The sequence below is a fragment of the Rhinolophus sinicus genome, chromosome 17 (assembly GCF_057876585.1).
Source record: "Rhinolophus sinicus isolate RSI-liver-muscle chromosome 17, RSI-T2T, whole genome shotgun sequence".
NCBI classification, from domain to species: Eukaryota; Metazoa; Chordata; class Mammalia; order Chiroptera; family Rhinolophidae; genus Rhinolophus; species Rhinolophus sinicus.
Window position 1 is genome coordinate 207,685,983 of NC_142517.1, and position 26,544 is coordinate 207,712,526.

General features: G+C 48.5%; 2 protein-coding genes across 2 annotated transcripts in view; one reads left to right on the forward strand and one right to left on the reverse strand.

Moving 5' to 3' along the window:
* NGEF (neuronal guanine nucleotide exchange factor) overlaps window positions 1-6,071 on the reverse strand; it is a 99,232-nt gene extending 93,161 nt beyond the window's left edge. The window contains exon 1 of the mRNA XM_019739778.3: window positions 5,916-6,071. The gene's annotated coding sequence lies outside the window, so the exon portion shown is untranslated. The remainder of the gene's footprint in view (window positions 1-5,915) is intronic.
* Window positions 6,072-6,197: 126 nt separating this feature from the next.
* On the forward strand, window positions 6,198-24,885 carry NEU2 (neuraminidase 2). Its single transcript, XM_074315163.2, has 5 exons — window positions 6,198-6,351; window positions 13,649-13,708; window positions 14,457-14,559; window positions 18,708-18,913; window positions 20,164-24,885. Exons 4-5 carry the CDS (start codon window positions 18,713-18,715, stop codon window positions 21,100-21,102), a joined length of 1,140 nt encoding a protein of 379 aa, XP_074171264.2. The 5' UTR covers window positions 6,198-6,351; window positions 13,649-13,708; window positions 14,457-14,559; window positions 18,708-18,712; the 3' UTR covers window positions 21,103-24,885.
* Window positions 24,886-26,544: the final 1,659 nt, after the last annotated feature.

The following is a 26,544-nucleotide window of genomic DNA, read 5'->3' on the forward strand; positions in this document are numbered from 1 at the left end:
TAGCTTTCTGAAAGTGAACCCCAGTGAGTCTGAAAATCTCCTGACATTGTGTGCAGGGGTGTGTGTTTGCACACTGGGGGGAGGGGAGGGGTCCATGGCTTTCATGAAGCCCCAGGAGGGTGAAGGCCATTGCCCTCTGAGGTGCTGCCATTCCGTTTCTCTGACACTTACTTGTTTGTGTTCATGAATCCATGTACTTTTGATTATAAATAACCCAAACCTTGCCAGGTGGTTGGCAGGGTGTATTCAATGCATAGAGAACGGCTCTGGCGGGTGTTTGAGGCCTGCCCACACCAAGGCCCTCCAGGACCCAGCTGGGGGCCACCTCAGGAAGGCTGCCCAGCCCCCAGACCACAGCAGCACAGGACGTTCTCTGCCCAGGGCCGGGATCCCTGCCTTTTTCTGATTCTTCTCGATACTTGCAGTCTCCCCCTCAAGGGTTCTCCTCTCATCCCTGCCCACTGGGCTTTGGCCATGGCTTTCAGCTTAGGCTGACCCTCGGGTTTACACCCATGGCCCTGCCTGGTGCCAACCCTGCCTCCTCCTCCAGTTCCTCTATCCTCTAAGGCCCCACTCGTTCCTGGGGGCCCAAGATGCCTGTCCTCGCACAGCCCCACCCTCACTGAGAGGGTTTATCCACTGACCCCTTCCTCTATCTGACTACGCTGCTGGCTTTGACGATGGAGGAAGGGGCCACGAGGCTAGACATGTGGGCGGCCTCTAGAGGCTGGAAAAGGCCAGGAAACATTCGCCCCCTAGAGCCTCCGGAAGGAACGCAGTCCTGCCCCCACCTAGATTTCAGTCCGGCGAGACCCATTTTGGACTTCTAGTTTCCAGAACTGTAAGGTGATCATTTGTGTTGTTTGAAGCCACTGCGTGTGTGCTAATCGGTTACAGTGGTCAGAGAAAGCTAACACACCCTTCTCCAGATGGACCCCCAAACCTAGGAGGTGGGCCCACCATTGACTTCCTCACGCTCTTTCCATACCAGCATCTACCAAACTAGTTTTTCAAAAAAATTTGAAGCCTTAGCTAGGTTTGCCAGAAAAAAAATGCCTTCACTTATCAAGAAATCCTACTCACTGGAGGGAAATAATCATCGGGTCCAATGCGCCCACACCCCGAGGGAAGCTCTGAGGGGTGCATAGTCTTCCGCGTGGACAGCAGGCTGGCTGGAATGGTGCCACTGAATGACAGACTTGCTCAAAGCCGGCCAGGTCAGGGCTCTTGGGGCAGGTGCGGTGAACTCTCCGGAGGAGGACCCCAGTTCTCTACATTTAAGGGTTCTCTGTGCACATTCGTGTTTAATGCTCAATGTTCTAACTATGTGAACTAATCTCTCCTTACTGCTTAAAGTCGACTATTGTATTGGGAAAAGGGATCCATTTTCTTTCTCAAGGCCTCTCAGGGTAATAAGAGCTAAAACTGTGCGTGGCAAGCACTGTGCACTCATCCTCTCATTGACCACTCGGGGCGAGCTTATATGATTGTTCCTGTCCTTGTCCTATTTCCCCCATTTTTGCAGAGGAGGACATGGAGATTCATTGAGGTTAACTGACTCAGCCATGGTCACACAGCCGGCCGGTGGTACAGGGAGCCTGGCTGTGGCAAAGTGATGAAGAGCGTGATTTCCAAACTATTTCTCACCACCTTTCATTTAGGACATTGTGACTTAAAACAGTCTTTCCTGAGAACACAGGCGCACAATATTACAGAGAATTCAGTGAGGAATCAAAGTAGGCAGAGACCCAGCCTGGGGCTAAGCAGTTACAGGAGGGCCACCTTACCCTCCACAGCCTGTGCCTGCGGTTAAAAGGTGCTACTTTGTTTTGGAAATTTCTGTGGTATTTCTCCAGCGAACACACAAATCAGCATTAATAATGTTTCTCCAAACACAGCCTAGTTGGGTCTGTTTATACTAGACTGAGCATCAAGATGACTTCCTTTGACCCTGAGTTAGAATCTCGCCATGTCTTACCCTTGACTTAGGAACCAAGTTAGCCGACTGCAAGTGGCTTTGGTCTTGACTCTGAACCGGTTCCAAAGAGGCCAGAAAACTGTGGGAGGAAAGTCCAGGCAACTGCTCTGATAGCTCGGGCACTGGGAACAATTGTCCAGGTGCCAGGTGCCTTATTAATCAAGACACAAAGAATCTTAAAGTCATTTTAAAGTTCAAAGCTAACTTCCTAAAAAGGGACTCAGCAGGACACGAGGCTTTCCCTCCAGCGTTCAAGAATCCACCAAGGAATGTTTTTATCACTCAGATGAGAGCAAAAAGTATGTTATAGATGCACTCGCGTTCATGAGTGGATTTATACCTTCGGAACATCATGAAAAATAAAGCCCATTAATAATAAATTGCCAGGGTTTTATCATCTTAAAACACTTGGAAGTTTTTCATCCCATTAGTAAGAGTTAACGGGAACCTGTTTTGGCTCGGGGAGGCCTAGCAAAGCAGCTGTGAGTAGGAAACTGGGTTTTCTTACTCATTTGGGGCAGCAGTAAAAGCAGGAAGGGGCCTGGAATGAAGATGGGGAGCTTGGGAGAGGGGCAGGGGGGTTGTCCATCTTACCACATCTTGTCACTGCTGGCCCAGAGCAAGCATGCAGCAAATACTGACTGACTGGCTGAATGAGGCTTTCTCTAAGCAGTCAGTCTGTGTGGAGCTCGTGGTTATGCTGGATTGAAAACGTGAGACAAGCTGGTCGTATTCACTTGTGCATGGGACTGAGCAATGCTCCCCAAGCACTAATTCTTGTCACTTCTGGGCAGCACCTGGGGGGCAAGGTCTGCAGGCCTAGCTTGCCTCCCTTCCTTATCTGGGCTGGTCCCTGCCCTTTTGGCTCCCAAGCTCCTCCAAGCCTTTTAAGCTGCTCGTCCTCTAGAGAACTTGTTTTAAAGGGTCTGTCTCTGGTAGGAGACATGCTCATTAATTAGTAATGAATCAGCACCCCATTTTAAAACTCATCAAAGACCTAGATAATTGATAGTCAGAGCTTCTAGCTGTGGGAGACACCAACACTGATGGCGTAAGCTCAGCCAAACGTGAAGGTGACTGAGGCAAGCCGGCCAGTGCTGGAAGAATGGAAGTGAGGGCTGAGTGTCCGCTGAGACACATTAGCCAGCGAACCCCCCTGTGATCTCGGGGGGCCTTTGGAGTCCAGGTTTCATGGGTAAAGGGCCACACCCCTCCGCCTTCCTTCTGCTCCAACAAACCTGTCAACCAGCATCCTTTAAACAGGGCTCCTGCTTCTCTAGGTCCCTGCCTCTGTTTCCCCCAGCCCCAGGTCCTGCACGGCTCCTGTTCTACCTTGTTAAAACCCTGCTGTCCCTTTCCAGGGAACGTGCCCTCTGCAAGTGTGCTATGTAAAGAACTTGCAACATTAAATTAGGGTAAGTGTGAAAACATTACTACCTTGCTTTCAAGTTAAAGAGCCTTGCTTTACATAAAACCATACCTCTCAGCTCTTCTCCTCTTATAAAATAATTAATAAGTGATGGAAGATGGTTTGACGATGCCCTGCTCAAAGGCCACCTCCTCCATGCTGGCCTCCCTGGTATCCTTTTGATGATCCCCGCCTCATTCGAACTTGTGATTTTTTTTTCATATTCCAAAGGTTAGGTGAGGTAGAAAGATTGAGAGATGGCTTGACCCAGGTTCCCAGACACCCAGGTCCTTAATCAGCCACCTGAGGGGTGCTCCCAGCAAATGCCCCTTCTTTGGTACTTAAAGCTTTTATGCAGACCCAGTGTGGTCTCCCCAGGAGTGGGGCCTCAAAGACTGCTATCAACCAAGGAAAGGAGGGCTGGCTGACAGGCTTCCCTGGGTATTTCTTCTTGGTCCAGAGACTCTGACGGTTCCAAAGGTTGGGAAAGGTGAGCCCAAGATGATGAGATAGAAAATTCCTCTTGAGGCCCAGACTGCTCTGCCCCAGGAGCCTCCCTGCCATGGGGCCTCTGAATAGAGGTGGCTCATAGTCTCATGGGTGTATCCCCTGCTCAGCTGGGCGACATGCCTCTCACCCCCCTGACCCTATAACTGCCTTGGGGTGAGGAGGGCCTTCTGTGGCTCCTTCATGGAGACAGGGCCTCTAATCTGGCCTTGGGCTTCTGGTTCTCCCCTGTGCCCTCAGCCCCTCCCCTGCCAGCAGTTATTTGATGAAGGAATAAAGGAAGAGATTTTGCTATTTTAGGGTAGTGCTGGGGTAACCTTAGAGTGCCAGAGCTGAGCCCTTACTTGGAGAAGCGATGGATTCATGGAGGTGCAGAAAGGACCCCACCCTGGGAGATGGGGTGTCTGGTTTCGGGCTGGTAGGATTGCTGGCTGTTGAGACAAATGGTGGCTCCAGTGTCCCTGGTGGAGCCAGCAGGCGGGGCGATTACATCTGGTCTCCTCCTCTGAGCCTCTGGGCTGTTTTGTCCACTGGTGTAGGTTTCCTGAGCTGCCCTTGCCGGGGCCAGAGAAGTCTCCCCACAGACAAGGTGAAGTTCTTAAAGGAAATGTCTTCCTTCCTCCCTGGCCTCTGGGGCAGAAAGCTGTGCCATGTTACTTGCACTGTCATTGGGGTTACCCACTCTTCTTCTGGGGGGAACCCCTCTAAGGGAGGGGTTTTCAAGACAATGTGGACGCCAGGAAGGGGTGAGGTTGAGAGCAGGGTCGAGGGAGGTGGTCTGTTGTCTGCTTTCATGGACCAAAAAGCTTAAGACACCCACGGAGACACTGCTTTCTTTGCTCTTGGTGCAGTGATGCCAAGGGCAGCTGGAGATGAGGCAGGAGTGAAAAAGGAAGGGAAAATCTGAGGGAAGGTGGAGCAGGAGAAGGGGAGGGAGGACAAGAATGTGACAGGGGGTGGGAGGGCGGGCGTGGCACGTTCCCACCAGTGGTCTTACTGCATTAACAGAAGCATTTTTCCAAAAGGCAAATATGTTTTGCTATTCATCTGAACACGGCAGAACTGTCCCAAGTCCAGGCACCCCAAATCCCAGTTCTATTTAGCCACTGACAGTGTGAGAATCCTAAACTTTAAATCAAAACAGAAAAGAAGAACCTCTCCCTATCTCATCCAAGAAAGCAGTGTCCCCAGACATTTGAGCCACACACACCATGCTTTGGCTTCATGCTGGCTAGGTGCGCCTGTCCAGAAGGGTTGGAGGGGCGGGGACTTTTGTCCTTTCAGGTGGGACCCTGAGCAGCAGGGGGCAATGTCGTGGGGTAGCACTGTCACTTTGCGGCTGACTTCCATCCCCAAAAGACCACAAAGCCATCTTGCCCAGAGCCACACAGCTAGTAAGTGGGGGATCCAGGATTCAAACCCAGGCTAATTGGTACCCAAATCTGGAATCTTAACCACTACCTGACCCTGAGATTTGAGCCATGGCCACATAGCAGTCACCGTTTCTTAGCACTTCAGCGTTTCCATGCATATGATTAGGGCTGCAGCCATGAAGGGTGACCTGTGCACTCATAAGACCTGCTCTTAGAAGGGCGTTCACTTGGTTTAAGGCTCTGCTGCTGCTGTTCTTCACAATTTTTAAATTCTTAATAATTTTTGAATACGGGGCCCCACATATTCATTTTGCATGGGGCCCTGCAAAGTCTGTGGCCGGTCCTGTTTATTATCTGACCTATCCCCATGGCCATCACAGGAGAGGAGACTGAGGGAAAGAGCACCCTGATTCACAGATGGTGACACTGAGTCCCGGCAGAAAGCGTGGCAAAGCCAAGACTAGGCTCGATCTTTTCAGTGAAATCTCGGCTCTTTCTCTCCTGCAACTCTCTCAGTGAATGGATGGGTGGTGGTCTCCTCTCCTTCACACACCTGCCTGGGGGCTTTGAGTCTTGCCCTGGCTGCTGCAACCTCCATTCCATCTCGTTTCATAAAAAAAAAAAAAAAATCCCCAAACCATTTGCTCACCTGCCAGTGAGGAGCTTCTGGGGGTTGGGCCTCCCTGATGGCTCTTCCTCGCCTGTCCTCTGTCCTGTCGAGGGTCTCAGAGAAGGCTAGCTGTCCTCAGCAAGATCCACACGCCCTCTGCTCTGTCCAGAGAGCCCACAGCCAGACGCTTTGTTCTCGCCTGGAAAAGGCTCCCTAGGAAGCGTTCCTGACCTTCAGACCTGCCTGGGCCCAGAGCTGGCCCCATGCCTGGGACAATCACTTCCTGGCTGGGTGTTTACCTTCCTGGGCCCATGGGCCCAGACCTGGTGGCGGCCACATACCTGACCCAGAGGCTGTGTGGGAGGGAAGGCGCTACCCACTCTGAAGGCCTGGAATAGCTGGTGCTGCTCCCTGCTGCAAGGGATCCCTGATGGACCCTCGGCACACCCAATGCCCTGCCCCTGGCCTTGGCCAGGTAGGTGCACGTCTCTCCAATCTGAGGTTTGGGAAAGCACACGGGTCTGCTAGGGTTCCAGTCACTTCGTGTACACGGCCATCGTGCCTCAGCTTGACCGCTTTCAGGTGTGGGACCCTCATTGCTTTGGGGGGGAACTTGCTCTATCATATTATCACTATCATCATCATCATCATTTAATAGCTGCCTTCTCTGCAGTAACAGGGACTGGGCTTAGTGTTTTACATAATCACGTTATCTAATCTTTATGTAATCTCTATGAGCAGAGAATTATGCCCATTTTAAAGATGCAGAAAAAGAGGTTCAGAGAAGTTGGTCATCTTGCCCAAAGCCACACAGCTCGTAAGTTGGGGATCCAGGATGCAAACCCAGGCCAATTGATACCAGAATCTGAGCTCTTAACCACTACTGCCATTTGTCAAGTTTAATTGCCAGAATGTCCATCTTAAACTCAAATCAGCCATTGAATTAGGTATTGATTACTGGCAACATATTAACCCAAAATGCAGTGGCTTCAAATGACACACATTTGCTATCTCACAGCTTCTGCGGGTCAAGAATCTGGCCCGGCTTAGATGGGTTCTCTGCTCAGGGTCCCTGCCTGCAGTCAACGTGCTGGCAGGGCTGGGACCATATCTCAAAACTCTCCTGGGGGAGGGTCTCCTTCCATACTCATGAGGTTGACAACAGTCAGTCCCCTGTGCACTGTTTGCGGGCCTCAGCTCCTCACTGACCATTGACCTGACGCTGCCACACAGGCCTCTCCCCAGTGGCAGCCTATCACCAAGGTGTGCAATAGAGAGACCAGGAAGCTAGAAGTCACCATCTCTTGTAATCTTCCCTCAGAAGTAACATCCATCACTTTTGCTGTATTTCACTCATTTGCTGTATTCCACTTTTGCTGTATCCCACTCATCAGGGATAGCATATGTTCTAACGTAGGGAATTACACAAAGGCGTGCATCCAGGGGTCACTGAGGGCCGTCTTTGAAAGCTGTTCATCACAGCCATCGGAGTGCCATAAAATAATGGTTTCTGTTTTGTCTCTGAACGCCAGATAGAAGTCGTCTCTTATCCATCCATCATCCATCCATCCATCCATCCATCCATCATCCATCCAACATTTGAGGCGGACACTATAAGCCCGACCCCACGTTAGGCTCACAAGATACCAGGATAAATATAATTACTCCGTCTCTCTCACTGTCCCCTCACCAAAGGCTCACAGTTGAGCTTTCGCATATGGGGTCTAAGGGGTATCCCCTGAGTGTTCTGTTCTTCAGGAGCATCCGTTCTCTTTCCTTCAATTGGTCCTCATATGTCACACTCCTGAGATTCCCTTTCCTCCTGCTCACTCTCCTTTCTTTGTCTCACTTGTTGAAAAAACAATTTTAAGCACCTCCTCTAAGTGCAAAGTGTGATGGTAGCCGGTGTGTGTGTGTGCACACGCGTGTGTGTAGGGTTAGATCTGATTTTCTTGGCTCTCTTTCCCCTTTTCTCATTAGTAATTTTCCTGTTTCCCTTTAGCTCTGGAAAGAAGTGGGGCCACAGCTTTTTGGAGACACCTCTCCCATCACATGTGCACAGGGTCCAGCCCAGAGTTGGGCCTGCAGTACAGCAGACTTTTGGGGGGGGGGGGTGCCTGGTGGAGCGAGGGCCATGGGGCACAGCAGGAACCAGTTTCACACTCCTGGGTGGGCAGGGCCAGAAGCGGGACGAGGCAAACATACATCCTGGCCTCCCCTGCCTGTGGATCCCATCTCCTTTGGGAGCTGGAATTCTAAGTCTTTCTTACAGGTGACCATTCATTTCATACATTTGTTGAGCACCTAGTAAAGTGTAGATACTGTGCAGGCTCGGGGGCTACCACTGGCAACACTTCAAAAGTGAATCTCATATTTTTTCCTCCTCCACTCCATCTCTGCTTCATAATAGAACCCCTTCAGCTCTTACCTGGACCACTGCAGTGTCCTTTAAATGAGTCTTTTGGATTCATTCTCTCCCAATTACTTACAGTCCTTCCCACCCCGTCCCACTCAATATGCCATGTGACTCTCCTGACGCAGCCTGAGCGCATCGCTTTCTTGCTCAAACCATTTTACATAATCTCTGTTAACAGTTCCGTGAGTATTCTTCTAGAAAGTTCTCTCTATACATAATCTCTCTCTCTCTCTCTCTCTCTCTCTCTCACACACACACACACACACACACACACACACACACACACCTATGTCCTTTGTTCATTTAGGCAGGACCACAGCATGTATGCACTGGTTTCTGTCTATCGTCTTCCAATTCAGCAGACCTTGAAGTCCTTCATTCTTTTTCATGTTTGTCTCTTGTTCTGCTATAAGAATGTTCTGGGGTAATACTGAGAGCCATAGACTAAATGCTTGTGTCCTCTCAAAATTCACATGTTGAAACCTAAACCCCAAGGCGATGATATTAGGAGATGGAGCCTGTGGAGGGTGATTAGGTCACGAAAGCAGACGCCTCACAAATGGGATTAGTGCTCTTATAAAAGAGACCCCAGAGTCCTCGCTGCACGCACTCTACTCTAAGGACACAGAGGGAAGATGACTGTCTATGAACTAGGACGTGGGCTCTCACCAGATACTGTATCTGCCAGTGCCTTGATCTTGAACTTCCCAGCCTCCAGAACTGTAAAAAGTAAATTTCTATTGTTTATAAGCCCCAGCCCTTTCAGTCTATGGTATTTTGGTATAGCAGCCTGAAGGGACTAGACACTGAGAAATCCCTTTCAAGACCTGGGGTAATCCTGACCCGAAGCTTTTGTGATGTTTTCGGGGTGGCAATTTTTGACAGATCATTAATGGAATTAATAATCATAAAACAATTATGTTAAACTGATTATTATAATTGTTCATTGGCAGGAATTGAATAGTCAAAGATAATAAATTTAATTCATTATAAGTGAATTTCTTTTCAGACTAATAAACCTCCTGTATTGAATTTGTGGTTGGGAGTGGGGAGAGGAGAGAAATTCAAATGTTTTTAAGTTTTAAAAAAAATTGTGTGGTTCTTTAAAAAATGCATTTGAAATATTTAAAAGTGATAGACGAGGCCTGGTCAAGAAAAAGCACTGAGCAGAAGCAGGAATAGTTATAACACCTATTGACCGCCTCTGGGCCAGGCTCTGCTCTAAGCACTTTACATGAATTAACTTGTTTAATCATCACTATAATGTTATGATGAGGACGCTAGACATGCAGATGTTAAATGCTTGCCCAAGGTCATGTGAAATTTCCTGAACACACAGAAATGGTGACTATAGAAATAGATATATATCGCATATATCATACATATGTAATGTAAATATATATTTGATTTCAAGGGCAAGAAAGGTAAGCGTCCAGCTGCCATAAATGAATAGGTAATTCTTGGGTCCTTCTCTATCTACCCTGGTGAGCTAATTCTTTCGGGACTGTTACACACATGGCCAGGGGATGTGTCTGTTCTAAGGTAATAGCTGTGGGAGAACAAGAATCAAAGCCTTTGGACCCAAACACAGACGAAGTTTGGAGAAGAATTATGGCTCAGAAGTTTAAAAATGTCCTGGGTCATGGGTAGAAATAGAATCACCTACAAAAAAAGAGAGAGCAAGCTGGGTTTACACATGGGGCCCAAACCTCCTCCACTTGTGAGGTTTGGAAATTCTACAATCGAAACAAAGAAAGTTGAGAAACCATGAGTCCTTAAGACTAAGGTAGAGATAAGTGAGGGGAGGTATCCCCACTCTGGGGCACTAGTGGGAACACCTCCACCACCACACCCAAGAGATAATTCCCACAGAAGGTGAGCTCACACACAAAAATTATAAAACATTTGAGGAAGACTGATATGAAAAGTATAAATGAATATGAATGATTAAAATAGTATTATAACAAATTAGCATTTTAGGAAGTCCAATAGGAAGAAAAGCATCCCACAAAAATGGGGGAGTTGACACACGAGGAAGTGGAATCAATGGAATAATATAAAAAGAAACTTAAAAATATATATATGTTTAAGGTGCTTAAAGAGATAATGGAGTAAAAAAATCTACAAAACAAGAATAGGAAATCATTTTTGAAAATGTAAGACTTTTTTTTTAGAGCCGTTTTAGGTTCACAACGAAATTGAGGGGAAGGTACAGTGATCTCTCATACACCCCCTGCCCCCACACATGCGTAGCCTCGCCACTGGCCACATTCCCACCAGAGCGGTACATTAGTTATCATTGATGAACCGACATTGGCACGTCATTATCACCCAAGTCCGTAGTTTACATTACAGTTCACTCCTGGTGTTGCGTGTTCTATGGGTTTGGACAAACGTGTAATGACATGTGTCCATCTCTGCAGGATATCATACAGAGAGTATTTTCACTGCCCTAAGAATCATCCCTGCTTCTCCTGTTCTCTCTCCCCGAGCCTCTGGAAACCACTGTTCTTTTCACTGTCTCCATAGTTCTGCCTTTTCCAAAATGTCATAGAGTTGAAATCATGCAGTATTTAGCCTTTCGGACTAGCTACCTTCACTTAGCTGCATTTAAGGCAGCTCCGTGTCTTTTCATGGCTTAACAGCTCATTGCTTGTTCAGTGCTGAGGAAATTGATTTTCTAAAAAGTAAATTCAAAGAAGAGCTAAGTAGATATTGTAGAAATAAAATATATATGTATATATTGCATTCAATATATATAAATAAATATATATATTGCATTCAATGTATATTGCTATATATACATATATATTGCAATATGTATATATTGCAATATATATATACACATATATATATATGTGAATATATATATATATATATATATATATATATATATATATATGTATATTGCATTAAAAAAACTCTTAGCTAGACACCACTTCAGATTTAGTAATTTGGAAGATGTATTTGAGAACATCACCCAGAATGAAGCACCAGGAGGCAAAGAGATGAAAAATGTGAAAAATAAGTCAAAAGACATCTGAAGAACAAATCAAGAAAACTAAACATACATTTACTAGGCTGTTCTGAAGGCGAGACTAGAGAGCAGAGGAGAGACAACATTCAAGTATTAATGACCAAGAAATTTTCACAATTGAACAAAAGGACATGAGCTCTGAGTTTGAAAAAGCGTGCTGATTGCTAGGCAAGGTAAATAAAAATGAATTCACATTTGGACCACCCATGGCGGGACTACAAGGATAAAGAAAACTCATAAAAGCCATCAGAGGAAAAACAGATAACTTTCAAAATAATGATGATTCTGGCCGGCCAGGTACTGTCGGCTCCCTCACGTCCTCAGACTAGACTGAGCACCTACTATGTGCCGGGCCCTGTGCTCTCCTGCTGAAGTGTTCTAGCCCTACTTTGTACATTTTACTTTTCTTCTTGAGCTAGTCCAGGTCATACACCTTCCTCCAGGAAGTCTTCCTGACTACCCCTGTTCTCATCACTTCCCCTTAATTGGTGTTACCATCACAGCCCACCCCCCACTGTTACCACCACCATTGGGTCCCTGCGCTCTCTGGCTTCTGTTCCCTGTGTGTTGGTCTGTTTTCCCCCATATAAATAATAAGCACTGGGAGCTCTGTGGCCTTATCCGTGATCTTTCTGTCTTCCTCCCCAAGTTAGTACAGTGTTGGCTACACAGCGTGTGTTTAATGAATATTTTTGAACACTTAATCCATTGATCCTGTGGAGTCAAATATAAGTCACATTTTCATGCAGAGTCGAGCCCATTTTTACAAGCTTTTGTGGCCTTTTTGAAAGCACGTTTCCCCACTTGATGATCTGGCTAGGATAGAGTTAATAAGGTACTCAAGCCACATTTTAAAGCCTGTCATTATATTACTTATGATCATTTTTAAAATAATGCCTTTTAAAGCTAATAATCAAATCATATGTGCCTGGAAGAGTACAGGAAGTAAATAAACATCATTTGTATTCCCACTAGTTAAAATTGATTACTAATATTATTTATTTATTCATTGTAAATTCAATAACTACTTACTAAATATCTATTTTGTTCCAGGCACCATGCTGAGTTTTGGGGGTGCAGCAGCCCATATTTTGATATAATTTTTATTTATGTTTAATATAGATTTTTGAGTATATAATATACAAATTTACCTTAAATGTTATCTTTTTTTTTTTAAAGATTTTATTGGGGGAGGGGAACAGAACTTTATTGGGGAACAGTGTATATTTCCAGGACTTTATTAGGAAACTGTGTTTTTCCCAGGACCCATCAGCTGCAAGTCAAGTTGTTGTCCTTTCACTCTTAGTTGTAAAGGGTGCAGCTCAGCTCCAGGTCTAGTTGCCGTTGTTCAATCTTAGTTGCAGGGGGCGCAGCCCCCCATCCCTTGCGGAAGTCAAACTGGCAACCTTGTGGTTGAGAACCGGCACTCCAACCAACTGGGCCATCTGGCTGCCCGGGAGCTCAGTGGCAGCTCGTTGTCTTCATTCTAGTTGCAGAGGGCGCAGCTCACTGGCCCATGTGGGAATCGAACCGGCGACCCTGTTGCCCAGAGCTCACGCTCTAACCAGCTGAGTCACCCATCCAGCCCCTTATATGCCATCTTGTATCTTGCTTTTTATAGTTCATGCTGTCCCAGCATTTTCTCATATATTATCTTTAAAACATGGTTTTAATTAATTAGCTGCCCAATACATACTCTATTTTATGGATGTGCCACGATTCCTTTAATAATCACCCCCCTACACTTAACCCACTTTTAAAACACCCCTTCTAGCTGGAGCGTCAACTACAAGGTGACACCCACACCTTCCGGCGGGTGTGAGTCAGAGCTGGGGTCTGGGTTTATCAGGGCGTTCACGTGGGCTGGCCTTTGGGTGGGGCTTTTAAAGATAAATTCCAAGGTCAGACTGTGACCACCTCTCTGCAAACTGGCGAGAGGGCTAGACCAGAGCAGAAACAAGGGGACTCAGCCCTGGCCATCCAGGGGTCACTCTGAGTTGGGGGACCACCAGGGAGAGCTGACCTCCCAGGAAAGGAGCCCTGGGATGTTTCTGCACTTGGCTCTGAGCCACAGGAACTGCCTAGAGGTGAAGCTACTGTGAAAGGACTATGTCCAGTGGAGGGAAGGGAAACAAGTTAGGGGGACTCCCTCTCCATTCTAGACGAAGACAGGAAGTATACTTTGAACTGAATTGGACTGCCTTCTGATTTTCCCAGCTCCTGCGGCCTCACCCACGCGGGCCATGGACTGGGGTGAGGTGGGTTCTGTTTTCTGGCAGTGTGCTAGTGACTGATTTGTCTTCCTGGAAATGATTTCAGAGCCCATGGATGGTTGTGGTTAGCCATGCTGTGGTCCAGAGGAAAAGGGTTTTTTGCCAGGTGAGTCCTGTCGTGTGCCAGATGCTGGGGTAAGAGATTTAGATGTGTTATCTAAGTCTTCCTGTCATCAGCCCTGCCTGGCAAGGCAGCCTCGTCCATTCACTAATTTGATGAGTATCGACAGAGCACCAATGATGGATCAGACACCCTCTCAGTACTCGGTTGTGGTAGCCGATAAGTCATGTAGTTTGCTCCCAAGCAACTCAGAGTTTACGCTGGTATTTTTGCTCCCATTATTCAGAGGAGGAAACTGAGGTCCCAAGAGGTCAAGAAAGTCACCTTGCTCACACAGCTGGCCCTGGCAGAGCCAGAGGAGCCGAGTCCTGGGTGGCTCCAGCCCTCCTGCACTTCCAGACTCTCCAGGCCCTAGGAGGGTTGTTCCCTGATGTGCACACATGTTGCCTGTGGCATCCATTAAAGAGGCAAGCTTGACTCAGGCTGCCCGTGGCTCACGCTGATTCAGCATGACTGTGGAGGGAGCTGGATGGACTCCTTTCCAGATAATGAGAGGCAGCATCCTAACTGGGCCAGGGCTGGGCCTGTGCTCTGACATCATCCTGGAGCAGGTCCTGGAGCAGATGAGTGGGTGGCAGAAGTCGGGGCTCCCTTAGGCATTTATAGGCACGGGCCCAATCGTGGAGGCCGTGAGACGGCAACAAGGGGTGAAGCCAGGGCAATGCAGGAGCAGCAGTGTTCTAGAAGCTGGGTTCCCACCGCCTCAGCTCACGCGCTCTGACTTCCCATCCAGGCTCCGCGATCCAACTTGGAATACTCCCCTTGAGGATACGGCTTCCCTCCGAATTGGCCCACCTGTTCCTTTGTTGACATAGACAACAGTTCTTTTGTAGCAGGTAATTATGGAGCGATTGTGCCATATTTGGGAATGCCTCAGACCATGGCAGTTTTTAAGTGCGTGCCAGCTCACGGCCCCTCAGCGCCCTGATATGGCACTCACTGTGTTCTGGGGTGTCCAGAGGGCACATTGGAGGGGAACGTGGAGAGAAAGCTCAGATCAACCAGTTCAGGAAAACTCCTAATTCTGTCCTGAACTTACTGCCAGCCTGAACTTTCAGAGGGAGGCTCAGTGCTACCTGTACCGGCCTGGGAGTTAAGACAGCTCCTCTGAGCTTGGGGTGGGAATCCCGGCAAAGCCCTGGGCCCAAGCTGAGTGGTTGAGCCCCTGGAAATGGGGTTTTCTTGGGGAAAGAGGCTGCCCAAGCTTCCAGCTTGCTGCCCCTCGCGCTTGTTTTTCTGGTGCTGCTGTCAGACTAGATGTGAGCAGCTGCCTCCTCTTTGGAGAGATGGCGTTATTTCAATGGGATAGCCTAGAGGCCAGCGTTTCACCCAAAACTGGGCCCACAAGGGCTATTCAGGGGAAAGCTGAAAACGATGCCTCTTTCTTGCTCCCCAGAATTATTGGCTCACACTGGAGGGCAAGGCTTGTCTCTTTACCTGTTTCCCGGCACGTGGAAGCTACTCAACACAGATTTGTGAATTGGCAAAGGATCTTCCTGAAACAGGCAAGGGAATGCTGGCAACATGCCGTGCTCCTGCAGGAGAGAAAGAAGGCAGGCGGGAACCCTCCACCACTTGTCTTTTGTGGGGAAGCTTTCGGATGTTAGAGTCCCAGCTGCGGGGCTTGTGGCAGGAGTGCCCATTGTTTAGGAGCGTGGGTTCTGGGATCAGGCAGATCCAGGCTCAGTTCCACCCACCTGCACCGACGTGAGGAAATCATCTTCTACCTCCCTGACTCACTTCTCAGTTTCCCCACATCTGTGATGGGGCCGCCAAAGCTGGCCTCCTGGGCTGAGTGGGGAGAAGTAGCCTTCCTTGTTTAAGATGTTTTGCTCTGGGCTCGGTGCCCACAAGACTACAAGCCATGTCAGCTGCTGGTAGCCTTAGGCAGAACCCTCTGAAATTGCCACTGTTCAACCATTTTTGACCTGTGATGGCGATTTCTCATGGTTCAAGCCAACATTGCCATCTCATTGTCATTGCTTGGGAGCTACAGTGTGACACTGGGTTGGCTGAGGCCCCTTCCCAGCCTCCCCCAAGGAGTCAGGTCCCAGCTCAGCCTGCACGGTCACCCCCTCCAACTCTCTTTTTGCCAGGTGAAGAGAGGGAGCCCAGGAAAGTAGGTTCTTGCTCAAAGATATACAACCTGCCCAAAGATATACGACCCAGGACCGGAATCCAGTTTTTGGCTCCTAATTCAGTTCTCTTTCCGCTGCTTCAGTCCAAAGCTGCTGCCATGTGTGGAGCCAGTGCTGGGTCCAAGTGGGCCAGGGGCTCAAGCATCACTGGAAATGTCATAGGGTGCATGAAGATGGCAATTTCCAGAACTCCCCTCAGAGGCAGTATTGCACAGGGTTAGAATTGTCTGGAGTCCCAGCTCTGACACTTAGGGTTGGGGGAGCTCAGTTTCTTCCTCTGTACAATGGGATAATGATAGTGTCGACTTCATGGGGGTGTCAGGGGAATAAATGAATACGTATTTGTGAATCGTATTATAAATAATACGATTTGTAAAAACAATTTCCAAAATTTTTAAAAATATTGTAGAGCACTTGATGAGCGTTGCTTAAATGTTTGCTATTATTGTTATGAAGCATTTGGGGTTGGTATTACCGGTGGATATGTGAGTTTGGGCCGGCGTTGAGTCACAGAATAGAAAAGAGCCCTCTAGAATGGACTCCGAGGTCTGCATTTCCTCCACCCGGTCCCCTCCTGTGCCAACTGTGGCTCTAAATACACACGGACAAACATTCAGACTCGCAGCCTGTGGGGGCTGGGGTTAGCGTGTTTATTCACGAAGCATGCCCAGTTCCTAGAACAATGCAGGGCACACGGAGGAACACGATAAAACTTTGCTACGTGAATGAATAAACTTGTCCCCGCCATAAAGGTGACAGAGTCTAAAGGAGGAATCTGGAAATAGTCACAGACGCTATGGAAATCAATTCAGAATACTTTAAATTCGGGCATTGTCAAACCCTCCCCAACTTGCCCTCCACATCATATGAATTCTGTGGCTTCTCGTCTCTAAGAGCCGGGCTCCTCTCTCAGTTGTCACTGTTTCTGCTTTTCCAGGCTTTTATTATATATCGCATGGAAAATTGCAATAGACTCACCTTCTGCCCCACCCCCTAACGCCAAAAGAGGGACTTCCTACAAGAATAAGTCAGGTTAGGTCACTCCCTTGCCTAAACACATTTGGAATCTCCCCATTGCCTCCAGGCTAGAAGGATGCTCACCATCACCAGTCATCAGCAAAATGCAAATCAAAGTCACAGTGAGACACCACATCACATCCACGAGGATGGCAACAGTCAAAAAGGCACAGTAAAAAAAAAAAAAAAGAAAAAAAGAAAAAGGCACAGTAACCAAAGCTGAGGAGGATGTGGAGAGATTGGAACCTTCACACACGGCTGGTGGGAGCGTCACATGGTGCCGCTGGTGTGGATACAGTCTGGCGTCTCCTCAAAGGGTTAAACACAGAGTGACCATGTGACCCAGCAATTCCACTCCTAGCTAAATGCCCAAGAACCTAAGTAAACCCTTGATCAATTTTCTAAAGAACACTGTTGTGCTGAATCTTTCTTCCCCATTTTCATTTCAATTTTAAATCATATTTGATTCTTTCCTGTCTACATTTCACAAAGTTTCAACTTAGTCACCGTCACGGCTACCAAGTTCTACCTTGTTGGACTACCGTGTGCAAGAAGAGATTTTATCACAATGACCGTTCTTCCTCCCACGTTTAGGCAGCCACACGTTTTACCTCGTGCGGCATTTGCCCTTGTTAGTTTTATTTTGTTATGTTGTTCTAACAATAATGTTCATTACGGGTTGAATGACATACTGATAGATTGCATTTATTTCTCAAATGTTAAATAAGTTTTAAATCGATAATAATGTACATGGTAGAAAAAAATGCAAGCATTAGGAAAGGGTATAGAGAGCAGAGGTTGTGTGCGTCTTGGGGAAGCCTCGGCGGACCCACGGGAGCCCTGGACCTGTGCTGGCCCTCGGAGCATCTGAGTCAGGACACGGAGGCCGCGTCTTTATGCTCTGGGCAGGCCAGCTGTCAGACGCAGCCCTTCGTAGGGTCTGACAGGAAAAAGTTCTTTTCAGCTGATGGCAGTCCTGTCCCACCTGCTCAGGTCTGATGGCTCAGGGGGCCGTCTGCTCCGCAGCCAGCACTCCTTGAAGCTGAGGTAAGTCCCCCCCAAAGGGGACCTGGTCGGCCCAGAGAGGACACCATTGTCACACATGATCACCAAGTTATCTCGGGCCCTCCCTGATCTTTTTGGCCAAATGCTTATTTTTCACTTTTGTTTCTTGAACCTGTGAAGGGCCATTCCAGCCTGAGTGAGCTGTCAGGGGCCTCTCTGTCTTCCATTCCAGGTGCCCACTCCGTGCCCCAGGGGTAGAGCCCACACGCGCGGGGCAGCTGGGAACTTAACCTCAGGCAGCCTGGGGAAGAGAACCCTGAGAATCAAGGCTTCCCCCGCCACCCCCGCATCCACCCCACTTTTTCTTTTTTTGTAAGGCAACTTTCTAGGGCTGTGGAGTTATAAAAAGCTCCCATGTGTCATTTTCTGGCAGTTGGACAGCTGCAGAACACCACTTGGCAAGCACTCTTATCTTACCCAAGGCTTAGCATTTGATTGATGTGTTGGGCTTGGCAAAAGCTGTTGAAGGTTATCACAAATTTCTCCTAACGAGGTGTGTTAACTTATAATAAAAATTTAACACAAAATACTCTTTTCCAAATAAATCCCCCTTCGCCGATGGCTCCTGGGCAGAATGCTGCCAAGCTCCTTGGGAGACACGTGCAAAATTGGTAGACAAGGCTTAGAAGGATGAACCCCATGTGGGATGACAGGCCACCCGAATCTCAACTGGCTGACATGTGGGGTAAGACCCCCTGCCTGGGAGGAAGTCCCACCCACCTCAGGATGTGACTGAGGGACTCCTCTTTCCATGCCTCCCCCAGGCCCCATGGCATCCTGCCCCGTCCTACAGAAGGAGAGAGTGTTCCAATCGGGAACACATGCCTACAGAATCCCCGCTCTGCTCTACCTGCCACAGCAGAAGACCCTGCTGGCCTTTGCAGAGAAGCGGCTGAGCAAGAAGGATGAGCACGCATTGCTGGTCGTCCTGCGCAGAGGAAGCTATGATGCGTCCACTCACCAGGTCCGGGTAAGGCAGGATGAGGCTGCCATAGCTGCACCGGGAATGCGGGACCACGCCATCCTTAGGTGGCTGGGGTCTGGGGGAAACCCAAGAGGGACCCAGGGACCTATCAGCGCCCCCAAGTGGTCACCTGGATGACACATGGGCTCACGGTGCACACGTCCAGTTGGCCTGGCTGCCTAGGCGCCACTGCATGACTGGACAAGTCAGTCAGGGAAACTGACGTTCGGAAAGGTCTCCCTATGTGATTGTGAAACTGAGAGAGGATTTGTTTAGTATCGTTTCACTGGGAGGTTGTACCGTTTGAGTAAAATTAACCTGGGGTGTGGGTGCTAGGGGGGTTGGAGTGATGGTTTGTGTCCTGAACTTCCAGTGTGCAGATCAAGTAATTCATTTTAACAAAGACACCCAAGGCTGGCTCATCACATATGAAAAGTTTAATATTATCACTATCATTACTTTGTGGTCATTATTACATAGTAGCTGTTCAGAGCATGGGATTTGAAACAGATGGACCTGCATTCAAGTCCTGGTTCTATCATTTCCCAGAGGTGTGGCCTTGGGCAACTCATCTGCCCTGGTAAGCTTCTCATTTTCCAGATGTAAGGTGGAGCTAATAACACCTGTCCCCCAGGAGTTAGGTGTTAGGGCAGATGAGACAATGGATGTTCGACTCTTGACACGGTGTCTGGGGCACAGGGGGGTAGATGACACGGCTGCAGCATATATGACACAGATTTGGGATTATGGAAGTTCAGTGAGAGTCCTTAGTGTCGTGATGCTGCCCCCTCCTAGGTTGCATTAATAGAAGACGGGAGGTGATTGTCATTCTGCCCCACACTAGACTTGCTACCGTAGTTACTTCTAGGGCTTTACTTTTCAAGAATGGAAAGTTAGACCAGGCCAGTAAGTTATGGGAACCAGGGTGAAGCTGGGAATGGCTCATGCCCAAATCACCTTTGCATGTTGACGTCTAGCCCGCCCTGGGTGCTCTGTAATGTACGTTCATGGGAATGGAGGCAGCAGCCATTTGAGGAGTGGGCTGCTTTGGAGGGAGTGAGGTGGAGCCCTGGCTCCCACAGCTCTGGGAGGTGTTATAAGGGTGAGTGAGTGATGCTGGATGAACAGCTTTCCTTGACGGCCTTTGATCCTAACCCCACGAGAGCCTCCTTCCCCCCAGAGTGCAGCTCCTGTCACTGTCACTCTCACTGGTCATTTCAAGGCAGTGCTTCTCCTTCCTCTCTCCTCACATTCAGTGGCACGCTCAGGAGGTGGTGGCCCAAGCCCAGCTGGAGGGCCACCGGTCCATGAACCCTAGCCCCTTGTATGACGAGAAGACAGGGACCCTCTTCCTCTTCTTCATCGCCATCCCCAAGCAAGTGTCCGAGCACCACCAGCTCCACACGAGGGTCAACGTGACCCGGCTCTGCCAAGTCACCAGCACGGACCACGGGAGGTCCTGGAGCCCCGCCAGTGACCTCACCAGCTCTGCCATTGGCCCCGCCCACAAGGAATGGGCCACTTTCGCGGTGGGCCCTGGGCACTGCCTGCAGCTCCACAATGAGACGCAGAGCCTGGTGGTGCCAGCCTATGCCTACCGGAATGTGCACACCCACCGGGGGCCTTGCCCCTTTGCTTTCTGCTTCCTCAGCCACGACCACGGGCTCACGTGGGAAAGAGGCAACTTTGTCGCCCAGGACACCCTGGAGTGCCAGGTGGCTGAGGTGGGGTGTGCGAAACAGAGGGTGGTGTATCTGAACGCTAGAAGCCCCCTCCGAGTCAGGGTCCAGGCTGAGAGTACCAATGACGGGCTCGATTTCCGGGGGACCCAGCCAGTGCAGAAGCTGGTGGAGCCTCCCCGCGGCTGCCATGGGAGCATCGTCAGCTTCCTCGTCTCTAGCAAGGGGTCCAACTCCTTGGACAGGTGGCTGCTCTACACTCACCCGACCGACCCCCAGCAGAGATCCAACCTGGGCGTCTACCTCAACACGCGGCCCCCGGCCCCCGACGCCTGGTCCCAGCCGGCCCTGCTGGCCGAGGGGAGCTGCGCCTACTCGGACCTCCAGAGCCTGGGTACTGGCCCCGATGGCTCACCTCAGTTTGGGTGTCTGTACGAATCAGATAATTATGAGGAGATTGTCTTCGTCATGTTCACCCTGAAACAAGCCTTCCCAGCTGAATTTTCACCTCTGTGAGCCCCCACGTGTTCCCCAAGGGCTCCTACTGGCCTGGACCCCCCTTTCTTGGCTCTTGGTTCCCATCACTGAAAGTGTGAGGCTGCCTCTTGCCCTCATTTGTGGTTTCATCTTCTCAGAGGATTCTATTTTCAGCCCAGAAAACGAAGGAACCTGACTTGGCAGAGCCCCTTGCCAGGGCCAGCCCAGGGAGCTCTGTGTGGCTCAGCCTGCCTGCTCCACTGGCCACCAGCTTCTGGGCACGTCTGGATACATTATCTAGGGCGTCCTGTTCTTCTTGGGAAATGCTCATTGTGTTTGCCTGGGAAAGGTTGAGACAATGATGTAAATTAGCAGAGGTGTGTGTTTGTGTGTGTGTCCTTGGTAATGCTGTATGGCAGGCAGGCTGGGGAACAGCTTTGCAGGGAGGTAAGGTGGGGCCTAGGAAAATCAAGCTAGTATAAGTCATTGGGTCAGCTTCCCAAGCCTGCCATAACAAATGACCACGAACTTGATGGCTTAAAACAACAGAAATTTATTCTCTCACAGTTCTGAAGGATGGATGTCCAAAATCAAGGTGACTGAAAGGCTGTGTTTGCTCCCAGGGTTTTAGGGTAGAATCCTTCCTGGCCTCTTCCAGCTTCTGGAGGCCCTGGTGTTTCTTCGCTCATGGCTATATAACTTGAATGCCTCTATTCTCAATGCCTTTCTCCTCTGTCTCCTGTGTTCTCTCTTCTGTCTCTTATCAGGACACTTGTCACTGAATTTAGGGCACACTTGAATAATCCAGGGTGAGCCTTCCCTTAATTACACGTACAAAGACTCTTTTCCAAATAACCTCACAGATTCTGGGGGTTAGAACACGGATGTGTCTTCTGGGGGGTACTATTCAATGCAGCATAGTCATAATATGTTATTTTTGTATAGGTGACGTGGCTAAAAGTACAAATGAAATTCAGATGAATCAGATAAATCAGAATAATGGAGGGGGCAGCAGGGGTTGAGCTGTTTAATGTGCCTCTGTGACACAGCTGCTTTGGGGTGCTCAGTCTTTGTGGTAACAGGTATGTCACCAGGAGGAGGCGGAGAGAGAGGGGAGGGGGTGCTGTGCTTGTGTCGGTCTTGCAATATAGAGAGAGCGGGGAGACAGCCTGAGAAGGGACCTGGCCTGAATGAAGGAGGCTGACATCTCTCTGACCTCTGGGGGTCTTTGGGAGCCTTTGTCACATGTCCCTGTGGAAGAGCAGGCTTGCCCCATGGCCCTGCTCAGAGCCCCTCTACTCAGTTCTCCTCCTGATTGGGTCAATCTAGCAGTTTGATAATGGGGAGGATCAATGACAATAGCCGTGGGTTGTTGCATTTGAGCTGTGTCTCTGTGTGGCCAGGCAGTGGTTAAATAGAATTTCACAGTGGGAGCTTTGGTTCTGGGTGTGGTTCCTGGCACTGGCCTCCTATATGGTGCTACTTCTCCTTGTGGGGTTTTAATAGATCCAGATGAGTAATTAGGGCCTGGTCATTGCTGGAATGGAAAGTTGTGCCCCTCTGTTTTGGGGATGCTCACCAACTAGCTTTCAAACCCCACCAGGGTAGCTGGCGGGAGATGGGGCTGAGGCTATCAGTAGGTGAGGACAAGGGCATGCAGGCCAGAGCAGTGCACCCTCAAGATGGGGGGGGGGGCACTATCGCGTTTCATCATTCAAATCGGGAGACTTAGCATCATCAAATCTCATCATTCAAATCGGGAGACTTCTGAGAGTGAGAGGAGGATGCTATTAAGAGTTACACCAAAACAGTGGGGATTAACCTGGGCGTCCTGGGCAAAGCAAGAGGTTTCAGAGAGGAAGACCCACCGAGGGCTGTGTCAGGGGCTGGCCTCCCTTACCCACCTGGAAGAGAATCAATGATCTATCACGGGTCTTGAGATGAAGCAGAATAGGATGGAGCCTCTGGCCACTACCAAGCAGAATGTCGCTCTCTTACACTCCCTCCAGTCTCAAGTCCAAGTGCTTGTTAGAATTCCCTGGGAGCTTTTAAATCATGCTGATGCCCGAGCCCCCCCCTGACCAACGGATTCATAATCTCAGGGGGTGGGGCCCAGGCAGGGGTGTTTTTTCAAAAGCTCCTGAAGTTATTCTAGTGAACTAAGTCTCCTGAACCGCTGGCACAGGTGAACTCTAAAGTTCCTTCTAGTTCTAAATGTATACAAATGCCAACGTCTTCGGATTTGAATGAAAAAAATAAACTGATGTACTCTTTGAAAGACACCACTAAGAGTGAACAGAAAAGCCGTAGATGGGGAGAAGATATTTATTGTACATAGATCTGACAAAGCACTTGTATCCAGAATATATAAAGAGTATCTACGAACCAATAAGAAAAAGACAATCCAAGAAAAATGGGCCAAAGGCTTGACTAAGTGCTTCACAAAAGAAGATATCCTACGGGCTGTTAAACACAAAGTCATTAGGGAAATGCAAATGAATACCGTGAGAAACCCACTCGAATGACTAAAATTAAAAAGATTGACATCAGCAAGTATTGGCAAGGAGGTGAAGCAACAGGAACACTCATACATTTCGGGAGGAAGTGTAACTAGTGCAAACACTTTGGAAAGCTGCTTTGTAGTGTCTTCCTGAGCTGAACATGCAAATACTACTCTCTGACCCAGCATTTCCACTCTGAAGTACACGTCCAAGAGAAACGCATGCAGACAGCTGCCAAAGACACGGATCAGAAGGTTTACAAAAGCTCCATTCATAAGAGTCCCAAACTGGAAACAACCCAAATGCCAATAGAAAATAGAATGGATAACTAAATGGGGGATAGTCATGCAATGGAATGAATATTGCACAATCATAAAGGAATGAAGTACTGCTACACACAGTAGCATGGCTGATTTTCAGATGTTATGGTGAGTGAAAGAAGCCAGAGTCAAAAGCATACATACGTGATGATTCTATTTATATGAAGTTCAAGAATAAGCAAAACCAATCTGTGGCACACATGTCAGGATAGAGGCCAGTTCTGGGGGTAAGACTGTTCACGGGGGAGGGGCGAGAAGGAGGCTTCTGGGTGCTGGGAAGATGCCAGTAATTGATCTGGTGCTGGTCAGAAGGGTGCGTCCATGTATAAACATCCAACAAGCTGTACACAAGGTTTGTATACCTTACTGCATGCATGTTATACCTAATAAAATCGAAAAGTTGAACTGAATAGCGGATATTCTGGTTAAACCTCCAAATCAATATGTTCTTTTGGGTTGTTAAACTTTGGAACTTTAGAATTTTTTAAATAAACTTTTTGGGGGGAACAATTTTAGATTTACAGAACAGTTGCACAGATAGTATGGAGAGTTCCCGTACACCACACGCCCAGGTGCTCCTGGCTGTGCCACACGTGTGAGAACTAAGAGACTAACATTGGAACGTTACCATTAACTAAACTCTAGACTTTGTTTGGATCTCACCAGTTTTTTCCCACTAATGTCCTTTTTCTTTTCTAGGATCCAATCCGGGATATATTTAGTGTATTTAGTGAAACTGAATTTTTATTATAATTTGTGTCCACATACACACAGAGTGATACACATTTCCAGCACGCCCTTCCCCTCCACCCACCTTCCCCTAAAAATTTGTCAAACAAGTAAAAAAATAAGCAAATGCCAAGATTCGTGCCTCAGGCCCAGACTGCTGGATTGCAAGTGTCAGACGTTGTTCAGCCTCTGAAGGCTCAGGGAGGTGACCCCTCAGCCACCCAAGTCATTTATACCGGAGCTCCGGATCTAGGCTGTGGCCCATTGGCCAGTTTTGAGCCCAAAGCCACTGCGTGGGACATCCGGGAGCTGGTGTGGAAAGTGTGTGTGTGTGTGTGTGTGTGCGTGTGTGTGTGTGTGTGCGTGTGTGTTGTGATGTACGTGGCCCACTGGCAGGCCCAAGCTGGAAGGAGGCTGGTGGGGCAGCTCTTCTCAGTACTCTGCCTGGTGACCTGACCGTCAGGGCATAGAACAGCAGGGAACAGGGAAACCTGACCTCACCAGCACACTCCCCTTAGCGCAGAGCAGGGGGAACCTGGAGCTCCAGGTCTGGGGAGCCCCCTTCGTCCTGGTCCTTGCAGGTATTTGACTCAGGGCTGTTATCAGCACTGAGGAGTCGGAGCTCTTGTCACCATTAGGGACCCTTGGGACAATGGTCGTCATTTCCATCACCTCCTCATCCATTTCCCCTCTTTGTTCAGTCCAGGCATCTGATGGCTCATGGGAAATGACAGTGGAGTATTGAGAGCTACATGCTGTGGTCTCACCCGTTGCCGCATGCATTGCAGAGACTTTTCAGAAGTGGTCCGCTGAGGACCCTAGAAATAGATCAGGGTCAGTGACATGGCCAAGGATACCTTTTCCACCATGAATTCAGTTTGCTTCCTCAGGATGGCTAAGGCCACCATTACACAAAAAATGTGTGTTGAGTGGGACCTGATGTTGCTTTAGGAGATTCCATGGTAACAAGACAGAGCCACTGCCCTCAAGAAACTCACATCTCGTGGGATAAAGTTGACAGTAAACGTGTAAGCAACTATGAGGTGTGATTGAAAAATGCGGTGACTGTTTAAATAAGAAGAAATTTATTACAGTAAAAGACACAATGCCATTGATCCCCCTCAAAACACGCCCCCTCGCTTCGAATACATGTATCCCATCATTCTTGCCACTTTCTGAAGCAGTTCTGGAAGCCCTCTTTCCTGACTGCCCTTAGTTGCACTGTCATGGCTGCCTCAATGTCCTGAATCATTTTGACTTTGGGGAAGAGCCAGAAGTCGCACGGTGCCAGATCTGCTGAATAAGGTGAACGAGGACACACCATAATGTTTGTCTTATTTTTTTTTTAATGTGTATGCATTTTTTGGCACCCCTGGTATTTATTCTTTTTTTTTTTTTTAATAAATTTTATTGGGGAACAGTGTGTTTCTCCAGAGCCCATCAGCTCCAGGTCATTGTCCTTCAATCTAGTTGTGGAGGGCACAGCCCAGCCCCAAGTCCAGTAGCTGTTCTCAATCTTTAGTTGCAGGAGGCGCAGCCCACCACCCCATGTGGGAATTGAACCGGCAACCTTGCTGTCAAGAGCTCATGCTCCAACCAACTGAGCCATCCGGCCGCCCCCATAATGGTTTTATTTGGCAGAAATTGCTGTATAGCAGAAGTGATATATGACACGAAGCGTTGCCATGATGGAGAGTGAAGACACTCACGAAACAGGACTGCCAGAACTGCTTCAGAAAGTGGCAAGAATGATGGGTTAAGTGTGCTTGGAGCGAGGGGGAGTATTTTGAAGAGGATTAATGGCAATGTGTCTTTTACTGTAATTTTTTTTTTATTTAAACATTCACCATATTTTTTGATGACACCTCATAAGTAGTAACGCAACTCTGTACTGCTTAGTGATAAAGAGAATGTAAAAGGGAGCAATATTG

Bases quoted from the DNA above. Each gene is read 5' to 3' on its own strand.
- NEU2 (XM_074315163.2), top strand. From the start codon at position 18,713: ATGGCATCCTGCCCCGTCCTACAGAAGGAGAGAGTGTTCCAATCGGGA. The intron at 18,914-20,163 runs GTAAGGCAGGAT...CCTCACATTCAG, and splicing joins CGTCCACTCACCAGGTCCGG to TGGCACGCTCAGGAGGTGGT.